At 56.1% G+C, this 26,140-nt stretch overlaps 1 protein-coding gene across 4 annotated transcripts; it reads left to right on the plus strand.

Annotated features, from left to right (window-relative positions):
- MELTF (melanotransferrin) lies at nt 1–25,671 on the plus strand. Of its 4 annotated transcripts, none has more exons than XM_036849574.1 (16): nt 1–188; nt 1,980–2,134; nt 3,252–3,351; nt 5,568–5,750; nt 7,714–7,870; nt 9,019–9,086; nt 11,781–11,968; nt 12,693–12,873; nt 13,562–13,713; nt 16,224–16,320; nt 17,297–17,491; nt 18,440–18,596; nt 18,696–18,763; nt 20,550–20,737; nt 22,876–23,074; nt 23,515–25,671. In XM_036849574.1, the coding sequence occupies exons 1-16, from the start codon at nt 140–142 to the stop codon at nt 23,595–23,597; spliced, it is 2,220 nt and encodes a 739-aa protein (XP_036705469.1). In that variant the 5' UTR covers nt 1–139; the 3' UTR covers nt 23,598–25,671. The 4 variants fall into 4 exon arrangements, with proteins under 4 accessions (XP_036705469.1, XP_036705466.1, XP_036705468.1 ...); XM_036849571.1 differs by having other exon boundaries at nt 41–188; nt 3,249–3,351; nt 18,416–18,596; XM_036849573.1 differs by having other exon boundaries at nt 41–188; nt 3,249–3,351.
- The last annotated feature ends 469 nt before the right edge of the window (nt 25,672–26,140 follow it).

Below are 26,140 nucleotides of genomic sequence, written 5' to 3' on the forward strand. Positions count from 1 at the left end.
CCCCGGCCGCACTTAAGGAGCTGAAGGCCAGTGCCAGGGAAGAAGGAGGAAGAAAGCTCCGGCTGCTGTTGACCCACTTGGACCCACACCTAGACAAAACCCGCGCCAAACCCAGCCCCAGCTAGCTCTAGACTGCGCCATGCGGGGCCCCAGCGTGGCTCTGTGGCTCATCCTGGCTCTGCGCACTGGTGAGACCCCGCCGCCCGGCCCTGGGAGTAGGAGCTGGGCCGGGGGTCCTGGAGTTCTCCAGACACACACACCCACCCACCCACCCAGGAGGGTCCCGCGGGCTGGAAAAAGTGTCCTGAACCTTTGTCTCCCAGGAAAGGAGGGAGGCTAGAGAGGCGCGAGGCGCGAAGAAGGACGGGGGAGGGAACGAGCACTGACCCGGGCAGACCAGGATGTCTGGAGGGCTTCTTGGAGGAAGGAGAGGCGCGGGCAGAGGCGTGGAGTGGAGAGCCCTGGAGTGTCGGGGGGGGGGGGGGGAGGTCCGGAGGGTGAATGCTCTTGATGGGCGAGGAAGCCCAAGGAGGGTTTGGGAGCCAGAACGGCTCTACTTCTTCTGAGCCCCCGTGGGGAGGGAGGCGGGAGAAGATTCGGAGGGATTGGAGGGGAGGAGGAGAGAGATACTGCCCGGGAGACGGCTCCACGGCGCCCTGCATGGATAGGGGGTGGGAGGCGCAGACCGGGACTCCTCGCGTCAGCACGGGCCGCTCCCAAGGGAGTCACGGTCCCGGACGCTGAGACGTGAGGCCGGACCTCCGGGAGCGGCTCGCGGGGGCCGCGGGCGGAGGCTGCTGGAAGGATGGCTTCAAGCCACCGCTTTGACCTCGTCAGTACGACAAATGGACCTGCCACCCCGGTCCGGGCCCGGCAGTTGCTAGGCCTACCAGGGTGCAGCCTTGGAGCACTAGAGAGGGCGAGGGCACCTCCACATTCCAGGGGGCCACCCGGAGCTGGGGGAGGCGGAGGGGGCCAAAGGGAGGCTGTGGAGGAACCGGCAGTCTTGACCCTTGGGGTGGGGATGGAAAGCACAGGCTGCCTTGAGAGGGTCCCTGGCGGGTGGAAATGGACCCAAAGCCTCAGGTTTCCCAGGAGCACAGGCATGCCTAGCAGGGCTGGCTGGGAGGGTGAGTGGTGGAGGAGCTCGGGTCTGCAAAGGCAGCAACCTCAGGGAGCTGGGCACCACTTCTGCTGGGCCCCCAGGATCCCCAGATCACGGGACCCAAGAGGGTCCCCATCAGGAGGAGGGGCCTAAGAGGCAGTCCACTGAGGACCTTGTGTCCTGGCTCTACAGAGGTTTACTTAAAACGCAGAAGGTGGTTTCCTCATCTGCTTTCTCAGATGACAAAACAGGCTCAGAGAGGTCAAATAGGTTACCTGAAGTCACCAGCTGGAGGAGCAGGAAATTGAACCCAACCTGCTGACTCCTCAGCCTCCCCTTGTCAGGGGCCTGGCACTGTGCCCACAGAGGGTAGGTCTGCAGGGGGCATAATCACAGATGCTCCAAAGGGTGCAAGGCTCCTCAAGGGCAGCCACAACCTCTTCCCAGTCTCATGTCCCAGTTCATTAGGAGGGCCCAGGGACACCACTGGGTGAGAGAACCCAGTCCAGCACCCTCTTGCTGGAGACACACAGGCCCAAGAGGGGCAGGAAACAGCCAGTGCTCCTTCCACCCACCAGGCTGTGCTCCAGGCCAGGGAGGGGTGGGCGGGGGAAGCCCAGCTGCTACCTAGGGAAACCCTCCCTGGCCTATGCAAAGGGCCCGGCTCTGAGCCGCGCTGGGCAAGTGCGGGGAGTGCATGGCCCACGCACAGCTTTGCCAGTGAGCCCGGCCCCCTCCCAGCCTGTGACGCCTCTTTGTGCCCCAGTACCCCACAGTGAGAGGGCAGGGCTGCTGCACAGGACTGGCTATACGTGCTGACGGGACACACGGGCTGGGGCTGCTGGAGCCGGGCCTCACTGTCCCCCATCCCCAGCACTCGGAGGGATGGAGGTGCGATGGTGCACCATCTCAGACCCGGAGCAGCAGAAGTGCAGTGACATGAGCAAGGCCTTCCAGCAAGCCAGCATCCAGCCCTCCCTCCTGTGCGTGCAGGGCACCTCAGCTGACCACTGCCTCCAGCTCATCACGGTGAGTCCTCTCCCTTCCGCTCTGCACAGACCAGAGGGCTCTGACTCAGGAGGGAGCGCACAATGGCCTCATTCACCGGGAAAGGCTCCGGAGTCCTCCCCACCGCCAGGGCCGGTCGATAGGATCTCCTGAGTTTCCCCGGCAACAAGGGCCAGCTTGTTTCCTGCCCAGGCCCTGGGAGGCCCAGGGAGGGCCCTGCTCAGGGCGCCGGTGGGGAAAGGTGTCTGAGAGGCAGAGTTTCCTTGCACAGAGCCCCTCTACATGGGGGACATGACCTGCCCCACCCAGGGGAGCCCAGACAGCAGACCCCCTCCGTGGCCCATGGCAGTTACTCACTCCTTGGAGTTTTCCAGAACTGGGCTTGTGTGTTTTCTGGGGCAGGAGGAACAGGGCCAGCAGTCCTGGGTGGGTGCATGGTGGGTCGGAGAGCTGTTCTGAGGGGCAGGAGATCTGCTAACTGGCACGGACTAAATTAAGAGGCAGGACTTCAGTACAGGACAAGGTGTGGAGAGAAGCACTGGGGGCAAACACAAGGGGACCCGGGTTTCCATTCCAGCTTAGCCCCTGGTGCGCCCCCAGAGCTAATCCTGTCACCATCCATGTGGCCAAGGGCTTGGGCCAGGCTCCACCGTGAGGGTGGAAACCAATTATGTTGAGCTATCATTTTACCCGTGGACCCCATTTGTGTTTTAAAACAAAAAGGAAACAATTGAAGAGGATATTTGTAGGATTCAATCTGCATCTTAGAGAGAAAACCCGAGAAACAGGTTAGTAGCAGAGGCAGGGAGTTTAGAAACAAGAAAGTGAGGGAGACTCACTTCTCACTACTTTTCATTTTGCGCTATCTGATTTTTAACTATGTGTAGTCCTATAAAATTAATATTTTTTAAATAACATAATTATAAAAACAAGGTGAGCCCTTGGTTCTGGTCGGGGGAGACCCCTAGGCCCTGGCGGGAAGGGGCCTGAGAGGCTGAGCCAGGACAGGGCTCCCAGGCCAGTTGAAGAGGACCACGTGGACCTCCAGGGCTTTTCAAGGGGCCCTGGGCAGGTGTCCCTGAGCTCCTGGCTGAGTGCCCCGGGGGCCAGGCTGCACTGACCCACCTGTTCCCAGCAGGCCCGGGAAGCTGACGCCATCACTCTGGATGGAGGAGCCATTTACGAGGCGGGGAAGGAGCACGGCCTGAAGCCCGTGGTGGGCGAGGTGTATGATCAAGGTCAGAGGGCCAAGTGGGAGGGGGCTCGAAGGAGAGAGGAGGTCACCCAGCAGTATGTCCTTGCTGGGCCCAGCCCGACTCTGCAGCCCCCTAGCTGGTCAGTAGTCCTGTCCCCAGAGCCGGGGGTGCCAGAGACAAGAGGGGCTGACCTGAGTTTGTTCTTCCTCATGGGGAGCCCAGCAGCCCCCTAACCGTCACCCACAAGCTGTTACTGAGGGGCTACCCCATGCCTGGTGTAGTGCGGGGCATGATTGCCAGGTGAACGAGGCATCAGTGATGCCCAGCTCCCCGCACTCTCCAGTGCCCTGTCAGATGCAGCGTGGAGTGGGGATGTGGCCAGACAGGAGGTGGTGTCTAGGAGCTGCAGAGCCCAACAGACCAACAAGGAATCCCAGTTCTGCCCCTTCCTGTCATCTTGTGTGACCTTGAACAACTTCCACTTCCTTGACCATAAAATCAGGATAGAGGTCCCTGCCCTGTCACATGGATTAAATGAGCCGGTCTGTGTGCACCTGACACGTGGTGTGTGCTCAGAAATGTGCGTTTCTTTGCCCCAGCCCTGCACTCACACCAGACATGCCTCTGGCACAGCCTGCCCTTTGGATACCCACCCCTCGCTTCTACCTGTCCAGTGCCTAGCGTCTGCCACAGCCCAGCTCAGCTGTCACCTCCAAAGAGCTCCCCTGGGTCCTCTCACCCCTGCAAAGGGCCGCTCTTTCCTGCTTTCCAGAGCACTGACTCACTCTACAAGGTCCTTTCCCCTCTGTTCTTTTTTTGTCCTCACCACAGCGAGTCCCCTGAGGCAAGCCTGGTCTTCATCCTTGTATACCCCTGGTGCCTGGTACCCAGCACAGGGCCTCGCTTGGTCACCTGTTGAATTGATGACTGTCAGATGACACAGTCCAACCCTGCAAACCAGCCAGGCTTTCCACTCAATGGCCAGAAACAGCCCTGCCCCGTGGGCCACAAACACAGCTCTTCCTTTTTAATCAATTCAGCACATTCATTGAGCACCTACTACATGCCAGTCATGAGCATAGAGTAGTAAGCAAGAGAACCCATTCCTGCCCTCAAATAGCAAGAGTCACATAGTAAATAAACACCAAAAACTGTAGTTACAAATGTGCTGGGTGCTGTGAAGGAAGTAAAGGCCATGAGGGAGAAGATAAGGGCTGTGGAAGACCAGCTAAAATAGAGCAGACAGGAGGGCTTCTCTGGAGAGGTGACATTAAAGTTGCACTCTGAAAAGTGTCCCAAGTAGAAAAGAGCTTGGTGATCTCAAGAAACTAGAAGGAGAGTGGGGAGTTAGAGAGTGGGACCAGACAGGCAGCTTAGGTTGACAGGGGCCAGGCTCAGGGGTGCAAGAAATAACACTGGCTTGGTTTCCTAGAACTCAGCTTCGTTATGATCATGGGCATCTGGCCACCCCCGGGCAGACATGTACATGTCTGTGTGTGATGGATGCCCTCTGGTCATCAGTCCCATAGAGGAGTCATCCCTGTCTTGTCTGAGTGGCCTCTTCCAGGCAACCTGTGGCCCAGGGGAATCTTCCGCAAGGCTGTAGACCCTCGCCCACCCACATGCACCCCATTCGGGTCTTGAGTGATTTGGGGCCAAATCGTTCGTGTTTCTCTGCTTCTCTGTGTGTGAGTGAGTGTCTGTGTGCCTGTCTCTCTCTGTCTCTACCCCTTCATCCCTGGCCCAGCACTGAGAAATCACTTTTTCTAATCTGAGGGAAGTCCCTGCCCTGCTCCCTCTGCTTCTCCCAACCACCCTTCTTCGCATAATGTGATACCATTCCCTCACATCCTCTAAGTTCTCCTAAGGGGCTAGACTTCTGGAAAACGAAAGACTTGCAGGCTACTTCTGCTTTTGGTCTGACTACAGAGCTCCCTTGATGTGTGCAAATGTAGACCCGGCTGAGTGCCAGCTGGCTCGGGCAGGACAAGGGGGAAATTAATGAATGAATTAACATCTCAAGATAATAGCTACCGCAGAGGCTGGAGGGGGCGGGGTCTTGTGATACAACACGTGGATTGCACCCACTTGCTCTCTTGGTACTAGAATGCCATGCACGCACACACGTGCACATCCACATACGTGCACGCGTACACACATGCATCCGTGCACACACCCGCACCCTCCTCCCGCAGCCTTCCCAGGCAGGGTCCCAGCCTCCTTCCCACCCTCACTCCTCTCCTCTCCCCTCCTCCTAGAGGTCGGTACCTCCTATTATGCCGTGGCTGTGGTGAAGAGGGGCTCCCACGTGACCATCAACACCCTGAAAGGCGTGACGTCCTGCCACACGGGCATCAACCGGACGGTGGGCTGGAACGTGCCCGTGGGCTACCTGGTGGAGAGTGGCCGCCTCTCGGTGATGGGCTGCGATGTGCTCAAAGGTGAGGGCTGGCCGCCAGCGGCTTCTCCCGCAGGGGCTCTGCGTTTCCCCTCGTGGGACAGCCTCCCTCCGGGCTCACCTTCACAGCCGCCTCCCCTGGGCCTCCCCGGACCCCTCGTCGATGGCATCACTCCCTCCTGTCCGCTGGCTGGCCTGGTGTTGGCCCCACTTACATTTCCGCCTGGTTGGCTCCTCCAGGCACTCAACCCTCACTCACTCCTCCCGGGGCCCCGGCACAGCCAAGCACGGGGCCTGCAGGCCCACCCCGCGGGAGGCAGCGAATCGCCCGGGAGCACCTCTCCCCTGGTGTAGACGTGGTCGCCCTTGCCACGAATGTGTCCTTAGCTTGACGGGGTCAGAAGCCGTGTTCTTTCAGGACCCAAACAAGCTGCGAACTTGCGCCCAGAAAGCTCACAAGTGGCTAATCAGAGACCCACCACTGATTCTCAGGTGGTGAGAATAGGGCCATCCTGCAAGCAGCGTGTGCCCTGTGAAAGTTGAGCGAGGGCAGGAGGTGCTGAGGGGACCTGGCTGGGAGCCCAGAGCCCTGGTTCTGGTGACCTGGACCCTGTGAGGATGCAGGTCACCTTTTCCTGGACTCCTGCTGGCCACCCAGCTGCGCCAGTCTGAGGTGGCCCCTGACACATGACCACCACCTTCTCAAACTGCCCTCTTGGGACCACACCACCCCTTGAGGAGAGTTTCAGGCGTCCCCAGACCCCTTGTTCCTGAGTGTGCTGCTTCCTGGTTTGCTCTGCACATAGGCGAGCACCTCGTCTCTCAGAGCCCAGACTTCGCTGTGGGTACATGTGAGTTTACACCCTGGCTCAGCGTGACCTGCCCTTAGAAGGATTACTCCACACACTGAACTTCAGTTTCCTCACCTGTAAAATGGGGAAATTAACACTCCAATGCTGTGGCGTTGGGAGGACTGGGATAATCTACACAACATCTTGGCAGAATGCACGGCACAGGGGCTGTGCTCACTGCAGGGAGCTGACGTTATTATGAGCTCAGCTTCCATCCCTCCCGGTCACTGTGGTGCACACACACGTGCACGCATACACATACGCACAAACCCACACACGCACATACACACACGTGTGCACACGTGCATGCATACGCGGGCACGCCCATCCATGCAGGCACAGACCCACACACTACACACAGACATGCTGCCCCCACCTGCACACACACATACAGGTGGATACTCTACCCCCACACAGCACCGCGCACAAGGGCCTGGAAGCCACGTCCTCTCAGACGGCGCCCAGCTGTGGGAGGTTTGCCAGTCATTTGGCACATTTATTAAATATCCACTCCCCTGCGAGCATGCAGAAAGACCAAGAAAGGAACCTGCCCTGGAAGAGCTTGGTTTAGCCGAGCACAGTGCAACTGGCTCACCCTACGTGGCACTAGGGGGTCCTTGGCGCAGGATAAATATTTGCCAGGAGGGTGGACTCGGGGCCTGGGCGCTGGCAAGGGCCCCAGAATCCTGCAGATCCTGAATTCGTCCCCAGCCAGGCCTCCTTCTCTGCTGTTTCCCTCCCCTCCCTGTGTTTTGAGAAGTGTAGTCTATCAAATTAATTATACTCTTAAGTAATCATTTACTTCCCTACTTTCACTGATTACACGTAACCCCTTCTGAAGTGAGACCCTCAGCGAGAGCACTGTCTGGCTGATGGTTGTCCTGTGTGGCCATCTGGGGGTAAGCGTTTTATCCCTGAGCCATTTTCAAGTAACAGCAGTCACTCTCCGACGCCCACACTTTTGTGGCCCCCGTCTGGGAACCACTGAGCAGATCCAGCGCTCCAGTTTTGCTCAGACATGAAGCCTGGGGAGTCCAGCTGGGTCCCTGGGGAGCCCAGCCCTCCTGACTCCAACCCGAGTGGCCTGAGCGCTCCCTGGAGGATGGGGCGGGGTCTGATGCTGTGTGACCGACCCCCTCTGTCTCTTTCCCACAGCTGTCAGCGACTATTTTGGGGGCAGCTGCGTCCCCGGGGCAGGAAAGACCAGTTACTCAGAGTCCCTCTGTCGACTCTGCCGGGGCAACACCGCCGGGGAAGGGGTGTGTGACAAGAGCCCCCTGGAGAGATACTACGACTACAGCGGGGCCTTCCGGTGAGAGGGGCTGGGACGGGGCCACAAGCGCAGGGGAAAAACACCTCGGCACAGGGAGGGCCCCTGGGGGAGTGGCGATGTCAGCTGCCTCTCATCAAAGCACGCTTTATATAGTCCATGTGCCTGGTTAGTTTAAAAACCTCAAACTGGTATGTGCCAGGCGGGATTTGCTCATAAAATCAACATGTTTGGTATATTTAGAGAAGTAAGGGCTCAGAGAGAAGAAAACGTCCAAAACAGCCTTTGGCTGCTCCCAGGTCCCCGTTCTGGTGTCTGAGACCTGGAGGGAGGATGCTGGAGTTGGGGAGCATGGGGGGGACCCCCGAGGCCTGACGCTCAGGGCTGGCCTCTCTCTGCCCCTGTTCAGGTTGGCGCTTTAGAGCAGCCCTCCATGGAGACAAGAGAGTCTCTAACTGCTTGTGGTGCCCTTCCATCTGTCCCCAAAGGAGGAAACACTCGATGGGGGCTGGCATGGGAGTCTCCCAGGTCCCTCTGACTGCCCTGGCCACAGTGTTTCCACCTGGAACCCGAGAGCCTGCTGGGCCCCCATGCCCCAGAGTGTTATAAGGGAAATGCAGTTTGGGGCACAGAGAGAAAAACAGTTCTTGGTCCTCCAAGCCAGAGACTCTCGCCCACCCCATCTCTCCTGGTGTCATCCCCCCAGTCCAGTCCCTGCCTGTCTGCTGGCTGTAGGGACCCAGGCAGCCCCTTTGCCTAGTAGGCCCTGACCTGCCTCCCTCACTGGGCAGTGACAGATAGAGGATCCACGAAGTCCTGGTCCCTTCCACTCGGGGTTTTTGGGATGACCTCAGGGGTCATCTTCAGCACATCCTGAGTGTTAAGGCTGCTGATCAAGCAGCTGCCATATGAGCGCCCACTCCTTTCAGGCCCCAAGCTCAGCTGTAGAGGATCTACACGGATTATAAAGGATCTCTCCCTACGGGAGCCACTTTCTCATCCCCACTTTACAGGCGATAGAGGCTAGGAGGGCTCCACCACTTGCCAAAACCACACGGCCAACAAACCGGGGAACTGGAACCCAGGACAGCATGACTGCGAAACGCGTGCCCTCTGTGACCCCACCCCCCATGGCCCAGGCCAGACCTCCCGAGGTGGAGGATGGCAGCTCATTGGTTCCACCTGCGCAGGTGCCTGGCAGAAGGGGCCGGGGACGTGGCCTTTGTGAAGCACAGCACGGTGCTGGAGAACACAGACGGTGAGTGGATGGGCTGCCCCCAGCAGCAGATCTCAGGCCCCATAACCCTCCCTGACAGAAAGAAAGAGGTGGGGCTCACCGACGGAGCTCAGCTGCTCTGTGGGCAAGGGGACCGGGTGAGCGGCTCTGCCCCGCTCTGATACGTTTCTGGCCTTGGGTTCCATTTCCGTGTGAAGATTCTGCTTTTGAAGAACGAAAGTTTGCAAACCTCTGCACTAGCTGTCATCTACTGTCCCTTCCAGCCTTTGGTCCTTTTCCTGAAGAAGCCATCCCTTATCCCTGGACGAGGACTTATTAAAGATGGGTTGGTGTTAGGTGTTGATCCATTATACCGTTGTCATTTTAAAATTTTTAGATTTTGAAATAATTGAGCTTTAGAAAAGTTGCAAGAATAATTCAAAGAACCCCCATTTATTCTTTATCTAGATTCCAGCTTTAAGCATTTGCCACATGGAATTGATCATTCTTTCTGTACGTGTGTGTGTCTTTCCGAACCATTTGAGAATATGTTTGCCCACATCACACCCTTTAATACTTTAGTACATGTTTCCTAAGAACAAGGTGATGTGGACCTCACCACAGTGCAGTTATCAAATTCAAGAAATGTAACATCAACACAATATTTAAGCTACAGTCCACGTTCTAGATTCACTAATTGTCCCAATTCTGTCCTTCGTAGCAATTTTTTCAGGCCAGGGCCTGATCTTTGATCACACATAGTATTTAGCTTTTAGGTTGCTTTAGTTTCCTTTAACTTCGAACAGTTTCTCAATCTTTGTTTTTAGTGACATTGACATTTTTGAAGAGTCAGGCCAGTTATTTTATAGAATGTACCCTAATTTGGATTTGCCTAAGAATCTTCTAGGTTTTTTTTAATTGAGGTATAATTTACATACAGTAAAATGCACCCTTTTTGAAGTACTGTTCTATGAGTTCTGCCAGAAACATACTGTTGTATAACCACCACCACAATCAAGATAGTGACTGTGGCAGACCTTTCACCCCAAAAGTTCCTTCATACCCCTTTCTGGTCAATCCCTTCCAACCTCCTCCCTGATGCCCACCAGTCAGACTTTTGTCTCTACACTTTTGCCTGTTCCATAATGTCTAATCATTTTTTTTAAAAGAATCATTATCTCTTTTTTTTTGTTAATCTTTCCTTTTAAATCAGAAGGTCCATCATATAGTCTGACATTCATGAAGGCAAACAACATGAACCAGATTTGAGAAAAAACTGATCTGAAAAAGGAAACATAGGATTGTCTTCAGAGCAGGACGATCCTATGATGAGTCAAGCAAACGAGAATTTGGAAGATGGAGAAAGAATTAGGGGTGTATTGGGTTAAACCCATCTCTTTTAAAATGTTGATGATAGTCTAAGGAAACCTAAGGAAGTAATTTTTTAAAGAGTTGTCTTCAGGCAAAAAGGTTGGTAAGAGCAAAAGAGTGGAATTGACATAAATGTGCAAAGTAGTGAAGTAATATGGTTTTAATTGTCCCTAGTGAAGAAAAACAGGAGTGGCAGATCGAAATATCTAAATGATGCATTTGTCTCGAGGGAAGGCCAAATGATCCCTTGGAGCTCTACTGCAAAGGTTTTGCAGCAGTTTATAAATAGAGGAAAGTTGGGGAGTGGGGAGAGAATGACACTGAGTAATTGTTGAGAGTGCTATAAATTATCATGCAGTCATTAAAAATGACCTTTATGGACTTTTCCAAACTATTACTCTCTTGGTTTTCTGGTTTATTTTTAAATAGTGAATAGAGTGTTCATGATCCCACAAATTATCTTTTTCCCTCCTATTTTCTAGCAGAGGTTTATCCTCCTCATTTTAAAATTTAAAAGTCATTAAAATATTGTTATGTAGGGCCATCTGTGGTATATCTTATTGCATGAGTTACAATCCTTGAAATTCGTCTTCTTAATATTCCTATTTGGTGTTGATATTCACTCTTATAAATGAGTTTTATGGAAAGCTTCCAGTAAAAATATTTTTAAATAAGTAGGATGCAAAATTGCCTATCATGTATGTCCTTAACCATATTTAAAATAGTTAGAAAATAGAATAGAAAAAAAGGACATGGAGGAAAAAGACCAAAATATTAATAGCTGGAGTTGTGACTGAAGCTTTGGGAATTTACCCTCTTCTCTCTGGGCCACGATTCTGGTGAATTCTGTCGGGGTTTGTTTCCACCATGGCCCCCGCGTCCCCTGCCCTCTGCTCAGGGCTAAATTTAGTGCCAGACGGCAGTGGTGAACTCCTGACACATTCCTCTCTCTCATCCTAAGCTTCTCTTACTTTCTTACTCTTTTTACCTTTAATGAGCAGTTCTGTTTATATATATTGTGTTATTGTCAGAGATCTCAAATCCATTTTATTACTAGAAATTGGTGACAAATAAAAAATGTAAGTAAATAGACACAGTCTACAGAGACACCTGGTTTTGTACGGTGCAGCCACCAAGCTCCTCTTCATTCTGAGTTCTGGTCTCACCTCCTGGTGTGGTTCTGGGTTCTCACTTCTTGGTGTGGTTCTGGTTCTCACCTCCCATAAGGGTTTCTTTTCACTGTGGGCCTGTGGCCATGAAACCCTAAGCTCTCCCCAGGCTCGCTCTCGAGGGTCCTGCCTGATGTCCCCACCAAGCCCCACCCAGGACAGGAGTTGGCTCACCACAGGATTCCCATCTTCCCAGGGAAAACCCTGCCCTCCTGGGGCCAGACGCTGCTGTCACAGAACTTCGAGCTGCTGTGCCGGGATGGCAGCCGGGCTGATGTCACTGAATGGAGGCGATGCCACCTGGCTCGGGTGCCTGCTCATGCCGTGGTGGTCCGAGCCGACACAGACGGGGGTCTCATCTTCCGGATGCTCAACGAAGGCCAGGTGAGTTCAGGGCACCCCACACAGCTTCTCAGGGTGATGCTGGACCTTCTCGTCTCTCACCGGGGTTGGAGCTCAGAGCCATCCTGGGGCTGGGCCAGCCAGACTAGGAGGGGCAGGACCCAGAGGCCCCCCCCTGGGACAGACCCCAGCTGGGGAGCCAGACCTCTGTGGCCTTCAACCTCAGGCCAACTCAGAGTGAAGAAGGGACCAACTGTGCCAGCTGGCAGCGAGGAGGGCTGGCCAGAGTGGGGAGACCAGGGGACTCAGGCACCCCTCAGAGAAAGCTCCTGGTACTTGTGGCGCTTAAAACCAAAATCAGAACATATAAGCAAATAAACTAAATGTCGAAGTATACCATTCACTAAATGTGGTGAATAATGTTTTGCTGAAGCCGCTGCTTACAAGAGCAGCCAGTTTCTGCCCGTGGGCCGCACCAGCTTTAGTTAGTTTTGCTCATCCATACCACCGATGCTCAGCCCCACTGCTTGTGCTGAGTACCATCGCACACCGGGGCCACGAGCCACGTGTTCAACCGGCTGAGTATGAGAAGGCAGAATGCACCGGGGGGAGCACAGGGGAAGGAGGGAGGCGGAGCCTCACCTGGTCCTCAGAGTGGGCGCCTGGCCTGAGAGCCCAGGAAGAAGGAAATGGTGGCTGAACTGGGAGGAAAGGATTCGCCCCTGCAGCTCCTCACCAGCCCACACCCCAACCCCTTGACACACAGCGCCTGTTCAGCCATGAGGGCAGCAGCTTCCAGATGTTCAGCTCTGAGGCCTACGGCCAGAAGAACCTGCTGTTCAAAGACTCCACCTCCGAGCTGGTGCCCATCGCCACGCAGACCTACGAGGCATGGCTGGGCCGCGAGTACCTGCATGCCATGAAGGGTCTCCTCTGTGACCCCAACCGTAAGTCCAGCTGTCTCTTCTCCCGCCGGCCCTCGCCTCACCGCAGGTGTGGCCAGGCCTTCTGGAGAGGTGGCCAAAGGAGGACACTCACCCCAGAAGGTGTGTGTGTCTCTTGGCCTCGATGGGAACCTGTTGCTTCCACCTTCCTGCCTCTGGGGGTAGGGGAAGAAGACTCTCTGGAGTCGCATGGCCTGCTGTACCCTGGAAACCCCACCTGTTCCAGGGGGTGGGATCCAGACCCGAAGGGTCTCCTTGCCCCTCCATACGGAATGCGTCAAGTCCTGTCATTCTCCCTCCACCGTGCCTCACTCCTCCTCACCACATGGCCACAGCCCTGGCTCTGGCACTCTCTCTCTCCTGGACCCTTAAAGTAGTCTACAAATGGCTTTTGCATCTATCCCCCCACCGCGTATCCACCACCTACAGCCAGGGAGATGGTATGCCAGGCCTGAGTTGTATACACGACAGCCATGATCTGCCTCAAGCGTCCTCACAGCCCCTTGAAAGAGGTTCAGTGGTCCCCTTTCTGGGTAAGGAAACAGGATCAGGTGGTGAAATAACTTACCCTTTGTAGCTAACCAGGGAAAGAGCCAGAATTTCCCTTGGGTGTGGCTCCAGGCTCCTCCTGCTGAGGGCCAGCCCCGAGGCAGGCCAGCGTGACCACACGCCCACGCCCACGCCCACACAGGGCTGCCCCACTACCTGCGCTGGTGTGTGCTGTCCACGCCCGAGATCCAGAAGTGCGGAGACATGGCTGTGGCCTTCAGCCGGCAGAGGCTCAAGCCGGAGATCCAGTGTGTGTCCGCCACGTCCCCCCAGCGCTGCATGGAACAGATCCAGGTGGGAGCCGTGTCGAGAGGGGCAGAGCGGGCCAGGTGGGCGGGCAGGGGCAGTGCCTGGGATGGTCGGTCCTTCCCAGCCCTCCTTCTGTCCCACCTGGTCTGGAGGACACAGGGCAGCCTGGGGAGCAGAAGAAAGTCTCCCATGACAACGCCACAGAGGAGGGGGAAGAGGAAGTGGCCGCAGGAAACAGCCACCCCACCCGGGGGGCAGGGCAGAGGGGTGCTCCCCCGCACTGAGCAAGTGGGCAGGGGGCAGAAGGACCGTGAGACTGGCTCAGCTTGGCGCTAATGACCCTGTGGCCTTGGGCAAGCCCCTTCCCCTTTCTGAGTCTCAGTTTCCCCTTGTGCACAATACGGGGTGGCCTTGGCTCATCATTTATTAAACTGCAAGCCAGTCAGAAATACATTTTCCATCAATCACAGTCTAGTACACAGAAACTGTTCTTTCAGATATAAACATGTAAAAACATGTATCCGCTATAGAGAGATATGAAGCCAAACAGTACTTACCTTTACTAAGTACAATGTGCGCTGATAGTCTCTGGGGTAGTCTATCCTAGTCTTTTTTTTTTTTAAGCTTGTCATGGCCCATTAAATTGACTAAGCCTTCGTTAATATGCCTGCCACCTGTAGTTAAAAGCACAGGCCATGTCTCTGAAAGCCCATTCAGCCCTGTCCTGCTTCGCTTCTCTGACTGGAGACTGAGACCAGGAGTGGGAGACGCGCCCGAGGCCCTGCAGTCAGGGATGAAGTCCTACAGGGTTCTCCTCCACCCCTGGGTTCCTGGACTCATTTCCTCCTGCTTTTCAAGAGCTACTAGGTGGGAGCTGATGGTGAGGAGCCCTTTTCAAGGTGGTCCCCGAGTGCAGGCCAAGTCACAGCCCCTCAGGTGTGTCCACCCTGCCCCAGCCAGGCAGCACATGACTTGAGAAGAGGCGAGTGGGCAGGAAGGACAGGGGCCCGGGATCGTGACGCTAACGGTCTCATAAGCACGCACTTCCTATGTACCTCGCACTGTGCTAAGCCTTCGTGTGGGTTTCCTCTGTTAATCCTCACAACGACACTCTGGGGTGGATATGATTACTATCGTACGTGGAGACTGGGGCTGGGAGAGGCTGAGGAAGTAACTTGCCCCAGGTCACCCAGCTCAAGGGTGGGGGAGCACCTATCCCCAGGGGTTGCCGAGAGCTAGATGTGGCACCGAGGGAGGGGAGCCCAGCGGGGATCGAGGAAAGGGGACTTAGCGGTGGGGACTCTTTTCCTAACCCTGGCAGGCTGTCCTGTGGAGGAGAGGCTGTTCCAGGGGCACCAGAGCAGGGAGAGATGCAGGGAGATGCAACTGTCTCCAGGCACAATCCTTCTCTCCACCTGAGCTCACAGAGGGCCAAGGGGCTGCACAGGGGCCTGTGGGGAGAGGAGTAGATTTGGGGGGTCCCTGAGAACCCCAGCCAAAGGCTCAGAGATCCTCAGTTCTAACTTCTAAGGTTCTCAGAGGTGATGTCCAGTGTAGCTCTAACACCCATTTCCTGTCTGACCACAGTGATGCAGGCAAGGAAGGGTCAGCTGGCCCAACCCCTGGGCTGTGGGTTAGGGTCTGGATTCCTCCCCGGCACCACACCACTGTGGACAAGGTCTGCGTGGGAGCAAAAGGGGTCCCCCAGAGAGGCACCCTCCAGGCTCAAAACATCAGTGCCACTGCCCGTTATTCCATCGTCATAACCTCATGCCTCTGGCCCTGAACAGCGTCGGGCACCTTCCTGGGGTGCCGGTGTCCCCTCTGTCCCCGGGGCCCAGCTTCTTCCCTTGGGGTATGGCTTGATTATCAGTTAACCTCTTGGCAGGGTCTGAGGAGCCAGCTGTCCAGAGACTTCAGAAGGGACACGCGGGGTGGGGTGCAGGTGACCTGGAGGTCTCTAGAGGTTTCCGAGGGAGGAGGGTCCTGGGCCCCTCCTGCTGGCTTCTGAGGCAGGGCTCCATCCCTCAACCCTGGAGCCTCCTCCCACAGACCCTGAGACTGCCGTCTCTTCAGACCTGGCTCCTTCATCCAGTCACATAGGCATTTGAGAAATACGTATTGCATTCGTGCTGTGTGCCAGCCCTTGGCCAGGTGCTGGGGGTGCAGTACAGTGCCCCAGGTCTCTGAGGCTGGCAAGCCGTGGGGAGACCCACACCGAGCATGAGAGCAGGCATTGTGCTAGGTTCTGCTCAGAACAGGGCCTGGCAACAGGAGACCCTCAGAAAACACTTGCTGAAAGATTGAAAGACACCCATGAATGGGAATGCTGGTGGTGGTTTGTTTCAGGCCTCTGGTCCTCCAAACACCTCTCTTGCCTGCCCATCTTCACAAGGAGAGGAAGGGGCAGATAGGGCAAGATGGGGTTCCCAGGGGAAGGGAGCCTGAGGCCAAAGCCCCCGAGAGACCCAGCCTTGGCACCTCTGTCAGATCCCGACACCCAGAGCTGCGCTGGGGCCCACTCGAGCCTGGCCACTCTTTCTGTCCCCTTGCAGGCTGGGCAAATCGACGCTGTGACCCTGAAGGGCCAGGACATTTACACAGCGGGGAAGAGATACGGCCTGGTTCCAGCAGCCGGGGAGCACTATGCCCGTGAGTGCAGGTGCCAGCCACCTGGCCTCGGCTGGGAGGTGGTTGATATTTTTATATTTATAAAAACGACTCATCAGAGCCTTTCTCCCCGGGCCAGTTGCTGTCTATCACAGGCAAGCCACTCTGGCCCCGGGCACAGTGTGCCCAGCCAGTCACTGGAAGTCTGGCAGGCTTTGGAGAACTTTCTGTAAAGGGTCAGAGAGTAAGCACTTCAGGCTCTGCAGACCACATACAGACTCTGCTGCATGTTCCTCTTCTTCTTCTTTTTTCTTTTTAACAACCCTTTAAAAATATAAAAATTATTTTTAACTTGCAACTCAGGCTGTACAAAAACAGGCTGAGTAATTTGCCAAGCCCTGAACTAGAAAGCCTCCTTGGCCTCTTCCGTCCAGACCGTATGGCTCACGGAAGGTGGCCCTGGGACCCTCCTTCCTGTCGGCTCATGAACACCTTCTCAGTGGCCTGGGCCAGGGCCCAGGTGCTCTGTGCTGAGGTCTAGTGACCTCAGGACTCCTCCACTTGGACGTGAAAACTCTCTCATCTTAGGGAAAGCGCTTCTGCAGCCTCAGCTATGCCTCCACCTTTCTCGCAGGGGGTGAGAAAAATACCACCTGAGTGTAAGGAAAGAAACAAATTCCTCTGGGTGAAGACTGTTGGAGGGTGCACAGAATGCTGAAAAGTGGAGCCCCACAGGCTGCTTCTCAGCAGTGAGGGGACACGCAGGGGTCCCTTTGCTGGATGTGCGCCCTGAACACCCACCCGGCCCTTGGCCTGGGTGCTCCTGAGCCCAGGCAACCAGGGCCTAGTACCAGTGGGTAGAGGCGTATGGGACCAGGACCACTGCTCTGAGGTCAAGAGTGGCAAGAGGGAACAGGTTTGAGGGAAGAAGCGCCCCGTTGGGATCCGGCCCTGACTCTTGCTCAGCCGAGGCCACTAAGCATTTGATGAGGGGCCTCACTGGTGTCCCCTCCCCCAGCGGAGGACAGGAGCAACTCGTACTTCGCGGTGGCCGTGGTGAAGCGGAACAGCTCCTATGCCTTCACCCTGGACGAGCTGCGGGGCAAGCGCTCCTGCCACCCAGGCTTCGGCAGCCCTGCAGGCTGGGACATCCCCGTGGGCGCCCTTGTGCAGAGGGGCTTCATCCGGCCCAGGGACTGCGACGTCCTCACAGGTACCATCCTCTATAGACACACAGATGTGCAAGCTCTTCTTTGGGGTTGGCTGGCGTCAGGGCCAGCTCTGAGGGCTGGGGTCCTCTCCCAGCAGGACCCCACAGAAGGCAGCCCCAGAGAGATTTCCTCTTCCTCCTTGACATGCCCCTTGCTCTTGGGAAGGCTGGGGAATATTCTTGGCTACGCTTGACACAGTCAGGGGTGTCTGGTTCTGTCGAAGGTGCCAGTGCCCCTGCCCAAATTACTCGCTCAGAGTGGAACAGTTCCAGTGGGCGTGGGGAGCAGGGCGAGTGCACTGGCCCTGGGCCTGGCTGTACCACCGTCCAGTCATGGGCTGTCCCCCTGGGCATCTGGGGGACCTTGCTGGAAAGTGGCCAGCCATCTGTATAAGAGCTGAAGAAGACACGTTTACCAGGCACCCACCATATGCCATACGCAGGGCCCTCCCTGGGTGTTAAATCATGCACATTCCTGGTGAAGGGAAGGCAGGAGGAAGCTGGCTGCACACACCTCTGTCCTGGCTGGCACCTCCGAGGAAAAAAACACATTTTTTTTCTAACCACCCACACAAGCACACGTAAGGGGTTAGAACTGGCTGCTCCCACCCCTAGACAGCTGCGCGGCTGCTCTGACTGGGACAGAAGAGTTTACGAGGTAGCGAGTTCCCCGTCCCTGAGGGAGTTCAAGGGAAGGCTGGGCGGCCACTTACCAGGGGCTGTCAGTGGGGGTTCCTGTATCTAGACAACGTCTGCAATGCCCCCGTCCCTGTGATCCTCCCAGGAGGAGACACGCCACTCTGAGCCGGGTGGGCACTGGAGCGGATGGGTGGCCTTGAGCCATGGGGCAGGCCAGTGGGCAGATCTGTGCGGGCAGCAGCCCACCCACGTCCCCCCTGGCCGCCCTTTCTGCTGCCGGCCCCTCAGCACAGCCCTGCCCCTCTGCCCCAGCGGTGAGTGAGTTCTTCAGCGCCAGCTGTGTGCCCGTGAACAACCCCGAGCACTACCCATCCTCGCTGTGCACACTCTGCGTGGGAGACGAGCAAGGCCGCAACAAGTGTGTGGGAAACAGCCAGGAGAGGTACTACGGCTACAGTGGCGCCTTCAGGTACCTGGCGGGCCGGGAGGGGTGTGGGGAGGTGGTCCTGGGGCCAGGCACAGGGGTGGGACCTTCTGCCGACACCTGTCTTGGCTTCTTGTGTGGCAGGTGCCTGGTTGAGAATGCAGGGGACGTTGCCTTTGTTAAGCACACGACTGTCTTTGACAACACGAATGGTATGTGATGGTGCTGGGAAACGGCAGGGCCAGATTCTGGTGGGGCTGTTCCCCATCTCCAGCAGAATCCAGGCGCTAGATGGTGCTGGGACTGTGGGCCAAGTGGCAGCCGGGAAAGACTGAGTCTAGAAGGCTCTGCCCCTTGGGGATCCCAGGAGCCCCAAAGGCCGAGCGGTAAGAACAGACCTCAGGCCACGTATCCAAATGCACAGGTCACATGACTGTCTTTATTTGTCTGGAATCCAAATCCCCATTCCACTGAAATGGTAGAAACTCAATCAATTTGGAGAGAACCCCTTCTGGGGTGTTTATGTGGCACCCAGGTGTGTGGATATGGGTGGCAGGGGCCTCTCTCCCCAGGGTTATCAGTGCACATCAGTATCTGGTGTTTGGTCCTGAACAGGTCAATGCCACGTGCAGGGAAATCACTCTGCAGCCCCCAAGCCGTGTGAGGCAGGGCACACCCCCATTCACATCATACAGGTGGTTTTTTTCTCTGGAGTCACCTTCCTGGGCTCCACCCGGGAAGAAGAGCCCAGGAACTCCTCCAGGACCCCTAAGCCCCCACCTGAGGTCCTATTGGGGTACAGGCCCTTGACCGTGCATCACTCCCCTGCCCCATCCTGTTCTCCCTCCTCAGGGAATCTATCCATTTTGAAGACTGAAAGCTGTTTCCCTTCAACACTTTATTGTTTGCATTTTCTATATACCCTGCCCTACACCCCAGGCTTTGAAACCCCAAACACTGGAGGTTAAGTCTTCTCCACTCTGTCCTAACACATCTCTTCCCAGGAACTCAGGGCAGAAAGGCAGAGGGCCCGAAGGGGAGGAGGACATTGGCGAAGGGAAAGCAAGACACGCAGGGAAAAAACATCAGTCAGTATTTCAAAACTCAGATCCCACCCTGCCTATGAAAGTCACTAAGCTGTAGACCAGTTGCCCCAACAGAGCTGGAAGGGTTCCAGGCCCTGTTGCCATACCCCCCCTCCCCTGCCAACCTCCCACCAAGAACACTGGGGATCATCCCCGAGAAGGAGGGAACCGCGTGCTCCTGCAGGAGCTGTGAGCCCTGCCTGGTCCCAGCCTGTGCCCTCTGTGGTCCTGGGCTGAGGGCCGGGGAGGAGGCGGGGCCCTTGCGAGGTTCACCTGCAGTGAGGCGACTGCCTCCCAGGGCCACTCAAATTCTTTTATCTCTGCTCGTGGGCCCACCTGGAGTTCCTCCTGGAAATACAGGAAGACATAAAAACAGTGTGATTCCTAAGAGTAGTGTTTGTCAGGAAGCCTTCGGACCAACCACCTGCATCAGAATTACTGGGTTGCTAGTTTAAAATGCAGATTCCTGGGCCCCATTCTAGACCTACCTGATGAGATTCTTTGCAAGGAGGGGCCTTTGAAACTGCATCTTACAGATCCGTACTTGATGTTATACCTCTTCTGGCTTGAGAACTTCAGCTCTTAGGGGAGGAGCCAATCCCACCCTGAGACCTGTAACACACAGATGGAGTTCTTTGCCGGGGAGTGATTAAGAGCCTCAGTTTCTCCACCTGTAAAATGGGAGTGATCATACAGTGCAGAGTTACATAGTGCAGACTTCCTATTCCCTACGAATAACCTTATTAGCCCAGCTGGGTTCTCTCACCCTGGTAATAGAGCAGAGCAATTGAAGAATGGAGAGGGCTGGGGAGCTGGCCAGATATCACCACCCCTCCCCAGCCAAGGATTTGGGGATCCCCGAGGAGAGCAGCCTCTCTCTATTCCTCTCCCTGCCTCTGCTCCATCCCCTCAGGCCACAATTCTGAGCCCTGGGCTGCTGAGCTCATGTCGGAGGACTACGAGCTGCTGTGTCCCAATGGGGCCCGGGCCGAGGTGACCCAGTTCGCAGACTGCAACCTGGCACAGATACCATCCCATGCTGTCATGGTCCGGCCGGACACCAACATCTTCACTGTGTATGGACTGCTGGACAAGGCCCAGGTGAGCCAGGGCAGGGGCTGCCTCACTGGGAGGAGGGTGACAGAGGGGAGCCAAGCCCCCGGGTCGCCTCAGTCTACCTGGAGCAGACTTCAGGAGAAACTGAGGAAGCCTGAGGGAAATTCTGTGATGTTCACTTAGCCGAAGCCATCCCTCCAACCACTGTGCCCTCTGTCACCTACATCATTAATTTTCCCTTCTCAGCCGGACCATTCTCACCAACATACAAACCTGCTGTTATTTCTACCATCTCGTAAAAACAAATGAACCCTCTTTTGGCCTCACATCCCCTTGTAGCCGTAATCCCACTCCCTTTTACAGCAAAACTCCTTCAAAGAGCCATCTCTACTCTGGAGTCATCGATTCCTCCTCTCCTGGTCTCTCTTAAGGATGGAGACTACTCTGGAGAGGCCCCACCTCTCCAGGGCCCTGAAACTGCCCTGGTCAAGGTCGCAGTGACCCATGTTGCTAAATAGAGCGGCTGTGTCTCAGTCTGCCTCTCCCTGACCTCTCAGCAGCATTGGCTGGAGTTCCCTCTTCCTGAAGTTCACCTCCTTCCTGGACTCAGTTCCCCCCCTTGGTACCCAGGGCCCCACGCTTGCCTGGTTCTCCTCCTACCTCTCTGGCCTCTCCTCCCAGTCTCCTTTGCTGGTTCTTCCTCGTTTCCCTGGCTGGTAACCACCGGAGTGCCCCAGGGTTCAATCCTAAGCCCTCTTCTCTGTCGGCACCTACACCCATATCGATCTCGTCCAGCCACAGGTCATTAACTACAGTCTATATACTGATGACTCCTAAGTGTACATCCTCAGCCCTGCTTCAGTCCCACCCTTTAATCTCAAACTTGCATCTTTAACAACTACCTACTTGACATTTCAATTTCTAACAGGCATCTTGAGCTGAACAAATCAAAGTTGGACTCCCCTTTTTCCCTCCGTCTTCCCCACTTCAGTGAAGAGCAGCTTCAGCCTTTCCATTTCCTCAGGGGTCAGCTCAGACTCCTGTCTTCCTCTCACACTCTACTTCCAGTGCATCAGCAAATCCTATTGGCCTAAAAACAAATACCTAAAATTTGAACCCAGGCTGTCTGACAGCAGGGCCCCTGGTTCCCAACCTCCCCCTCTACGCACCCCCGACCTGACATAGGCTGAAACTGACCTCCTTTCCCTCCACCCATAAGCGCCACAGACTCGCAGAGCCAGCTGGCTCTCCAGGCCGGTTCGTAACCTTTGAAATGATGTTTGCTCTCATCTTCCCCACAGAGTCCCTCTGTCCCAGGAGTTCTTGACTATGGGTCCCTGGGCTTCCCCACGGGTCCCCAAACCCTCTGAAGTGATGTGGGGGAGGAGCCCTGTGTAGATGTGCCCTTTTCTGGGGAGAAGGCTGAGAGCTTTCATCAGATCCTCAAGGGGATCCGTGAGTCCCCCCAGAAAGATCAATAACCACCTTACTCTTTCTTTCCCCCTTGATTGGTATTTAAAAGCTGACATAAGCATTCGTCCATGTTCTCCTGATGTCCTGTATGTATTCATAATTTCTCACATCCCTTCTGGCCGCTTTAGTGACTCTCTGAGGGCGGGAGCCATAGCACACTCACCCCAAGGACCCCCAGCAAGGGAAGACAACAGCTGCTGCAAGAATCTCTTGGGTGCTAGGAGGGTGGGTTAGTAAAGGATATTTAACTCACCTAGTACCTTCTTAGTACTAGTGACAGAACAAAGGGCTCTCTTATGAAATCATTTGGGTTTGGGGTAAAGGACACCCATCAGATAGAGTGAGGAAGCCTGGTAGAAGAGGTTGAGGGGTGCTGAGCAGGTTTAGCAAACCCCTCGGTGATCTCAACCACATCATCTCTCATTTCTGGGTCCTTCTGCGGGTAAGGCTCAGGCTTCAGTTCTGTATCCAAGAGCTGGTTTGGTGTGATGTTTCTGAATGGCTGTCTTACTGTGGCGGCTATGGTCATCTCTTCCTCCAAATCTGCTTTGGTAACAGAGGTCAATGAGTTGTCAAGCTTATGATTTCCAAGCGGAGTCTTGGCACCTGACTTTCCTTGCCCCTTGGTGTATAAAGCAGTCAGTGGCAAGTGATACCCGGGTGACCATTTGTGAGCCCAGATGCAAAGCAGGTCTGCTGTGTGCTTCCAGGACCTGTTTGGAGATGACCACAATAAGAATGGGTTCAAAATGTTCGACTCCTCCAACTATCATGGCCAAGACCTGCTTTTCAAGGATGCCACCCTCCGGGCAGTACCTGTGGGAGAGAAAACTACTTACAGTGACTGGCTAGGCCCCGACTACATGGCGGCTCTGGAAGGGATGCTGTCTCAGCAGTGCTCAGGCACAGGTAGGGCGCGACAGGCGGGTTCACACCCCACGGAGGAAGAGTGGGCACACTCCCCGGGCATCTTTCTAAGCCTTTCACCCAAAACCTTGAGTGAACTGAAGGGCACTCTGGGTCTTTGCAGACGATCAAGGTGAAGTGTCCTGGGAGGGTCTGAAACACTGGCTGTGGAACCCAGACAGACCTGGATGATGATTATAAATGCTAGAAATAGTCACCCGAAGAGGATTCGGGCAACGGCATAAATATACATGTAGTATAATTGTGAAAGAAATGAATATGTAAAGAAACCAGGGGAAAGAAAAATTGTAATAGGGTAGCCAGAGGGAGCCTGAGGTGAGTTTAGTGCCCGAAACTATGCTGCATCTAGTCCTGCACATGAGTGCCAGCGGGCCACAAGCGCGGCACTCGGAGGCCTTAACCGCCTGTGTTTAATCCCTCAGCGATCGTTGCCTCCAGCGTCTCCCTGCTCCTGCAGCTGCTCCCGCTGGCCCTCACGGCCAGCCTCCTCCAGCCCTGCCTCTGAAGCTGCTCTGGGCAAGCCTCGCCCTCCCTTGGAAACCTATTCAGAAATCTCCCTAGATAAGGCTGTTCTCCTCAGTAAATCCAGTTAACACTGCTCAGAGGGAAACGTGTGCCGGGTGAGGAAGCATGAGAAACCACAGAGCTCCCCAGGGCTGCGATTCCAACACTGAAGCTTCTGTGATCGCTCCAGAGCGGGATAAAGAGGGATGTTACAGCAAAGCCCCCCAGCTGGACTGAGCAGGTCTCTCCCTCCTGCTGGAACCCAGCCGCTGCCTCCCCGGCGCCGCCTGTCCCTCCGCTACCTGAGGTGGTGCGCTGGCCCACCTCCCAGTCACGTCCCACCCACAGGCTGGTACAGCCGCTGCCCTGCAGATCTGCAGGCTCCCACCACACAGATCCTCACCAGCCTTGGCTTTGGAAGAGACTGGTTGCCAGGGAAACAGGCTGAACCCGAGCTTCCCACACCACCCTCTCTGCTGGAGCTTGCCCTGCTGAGCCGCCCAGGGGGCCTGCTGAGATGACAGGCCTGCCGGCCCCTCCCTGACAGTTCCCACCTCCCCCTCTGGAGGAGGGACACCACAGCCAGCACCTCCCGTCAGCCCCCGCTCCGTCTGTCCTCTGGACTCCCCATGCCAGCCTCCCCCCCAGGATGCTGTGTCTGTTCACCAAGGCATCACCAGATGAGGCTGGAGCCAGACCCCCCGAGGAGGCGGAGCTGCTGGGCACACGCAGCCCTTCGTCCTTGTCTTCTGCAGCTCGGCGTGGCCCAGACCACCGGACCCCTGACTGTGCTGGGCTGGGGAGGGCAGGGAGGCCAGGGCTGGACCCTAGGGGTGAAACCCTCAAGGGGTCCTAGGACAAAGGAAGTGCTTCTCAGTATTTTTACTAGGTGGGGGCTTGATGCAGGGTTGGGGGCCTAAAGTCTTGCCTAAATACCTGTCTGTGGTAAGGACAGCAGGCCTCAGAACCGGACGTGCTCTGTGTGCCCTGCCCTTTGGTGATTCAGCTGCACCCGGCTCTGTCCTGGGGCTAAGCCCAGTCAGCAGGAATCCCCGCTCCTGTGTTTGCTCCCCTTAGGCGGCATCTCAGATTATCCCCTCCTACCCCAGCGTGATGTCCACTGCTCTGGAGCTACTCCTGTAGCTCTAGCAGCGGTAGTTTCCTCCAGACTGAAGGGTTCAGCCTCTAGGGCGGCCCAGTAACCTCCAGGCCCTGGAGCAGCAGGTGGCCCAGGTCGCTAAGGCAGCACGAGGCCCTCTGAAGGGCCGGGAATGGGAAGATGCCGTTCTCTTTGTCAGAGGAGCTACAGGCCAGGTGAGGTGCTGCGAGGAGCTCCGTCTCCTCAGCTGTGAGCCCGGGGTCTCCTCGCCCAGCCGTGCACTGACTGGGCCCGAGGGCCACTCACTCCAAAGGAAGGGTCCCTCCTTCCCATCCCCTTCGAGTCAGTGGAAAGTGTCTGGAGCGGGTCTCCATGATCACCACGGTTGTCTGAGGAGCAAGAGAAAGTTTCCAGAACTGCCAGCTCTTACTCTGAACTCTGCTCCCTGAAAAAAGTAAGAAGCAAGAGAAGAAACAGGAGCGAGCCACCCTCGTCAGCAGACGGGGAGCCGCGTGGGCCTGGAGCTATTTGCATCTCAGTCTGCGGGGGCTCTGGGGATGCTGGTGACAGGCTGGGCTCCCAGCACTTCGCCGCCACCCGTGGGCGCTGGGATGGATCCCTTCCACCCTCAGCAGGGAGCGAGGCCGCCGGCAGTGTCCCGGCCGTGGTCACACGGTCCCGAGGAGTCCTGGCCCCCGCCCCACTGTGAGGAGCCAGGAGGAACCGGCTTCGGCTACCCAGTGTGTACCCTCTTCACTGGGGGAGCAAGTGATTCTTCTCTGACCTGATGATTGTTTGATTTTTGTTTTTTTTTTTTAAGGGAGATCTGTGCAGTGAGAAGTGTATTTCTGTGTGGCCGCCCTGGGCCAGGGTGGTGCCCAGGGTGCAACCCTGTACTGTGAGCCTGCCGAGGGTGTGACCTGTGGGAGTCTGATTGTCAGGTGACAGCAGGGGGCCACCGCTGGGTTAATGCTAATGAAAGATGTTGGTTTGTTTTTCAAATAAAGCCAAACAGCCCTGCACCTGCTGAGGCTTGGATTCTGATAGAAACCTGCTGCTGCTGATTAGTTTTTTCCTCTTAGGTGGTCAGAGGCCTACGTGCCCCAGGCCCTCCCCCTGCCACCCAGAATGGCAGATTCCACTCAGAGCCAGAGTCAGGAACCAGCCAGGGCCTCCAGCCAGGGAGGCCCCCAACTCCCTTCTCCAGTATGGACTGGTTCTCTGGCCTTAGCCGTCCCAGCACATCCCGGCTGCCTCCACCCTCTTGGCCTCTTAGGTGTCCGTTCCTCTGGGGACAAGGTACAGAGCAGGATGCAGACTTCTCCACCGCCCCTGCCCTATGTCTCCAAAATAAATCACCCACACCTTTCCTCTGGCTGCCAGCTCACTGGAGGAAAGGAGGGGTCAGTCCTCACGGCGGGCTCTCTGGCCTCTACTGAAGTGTG

Source organism: Balaenoptera musculus, chromosome 4 (genome assembly GCF_009873245.2).
Source record: "Balaenoptera musculus isolate JJ_BM4_2016_0621 chromosome 4, mBalMus1.pri.v3, whole genome shotgun sequence".
In the NCBI taxonomy this organism is placed as follows: domain Eukaryota; kingdom Metazoa; phylum Chordata; class Mammalia; order Artiodactyla; family Balaenopteridae; genus Balaenoptera; species Balaenoptera musculus.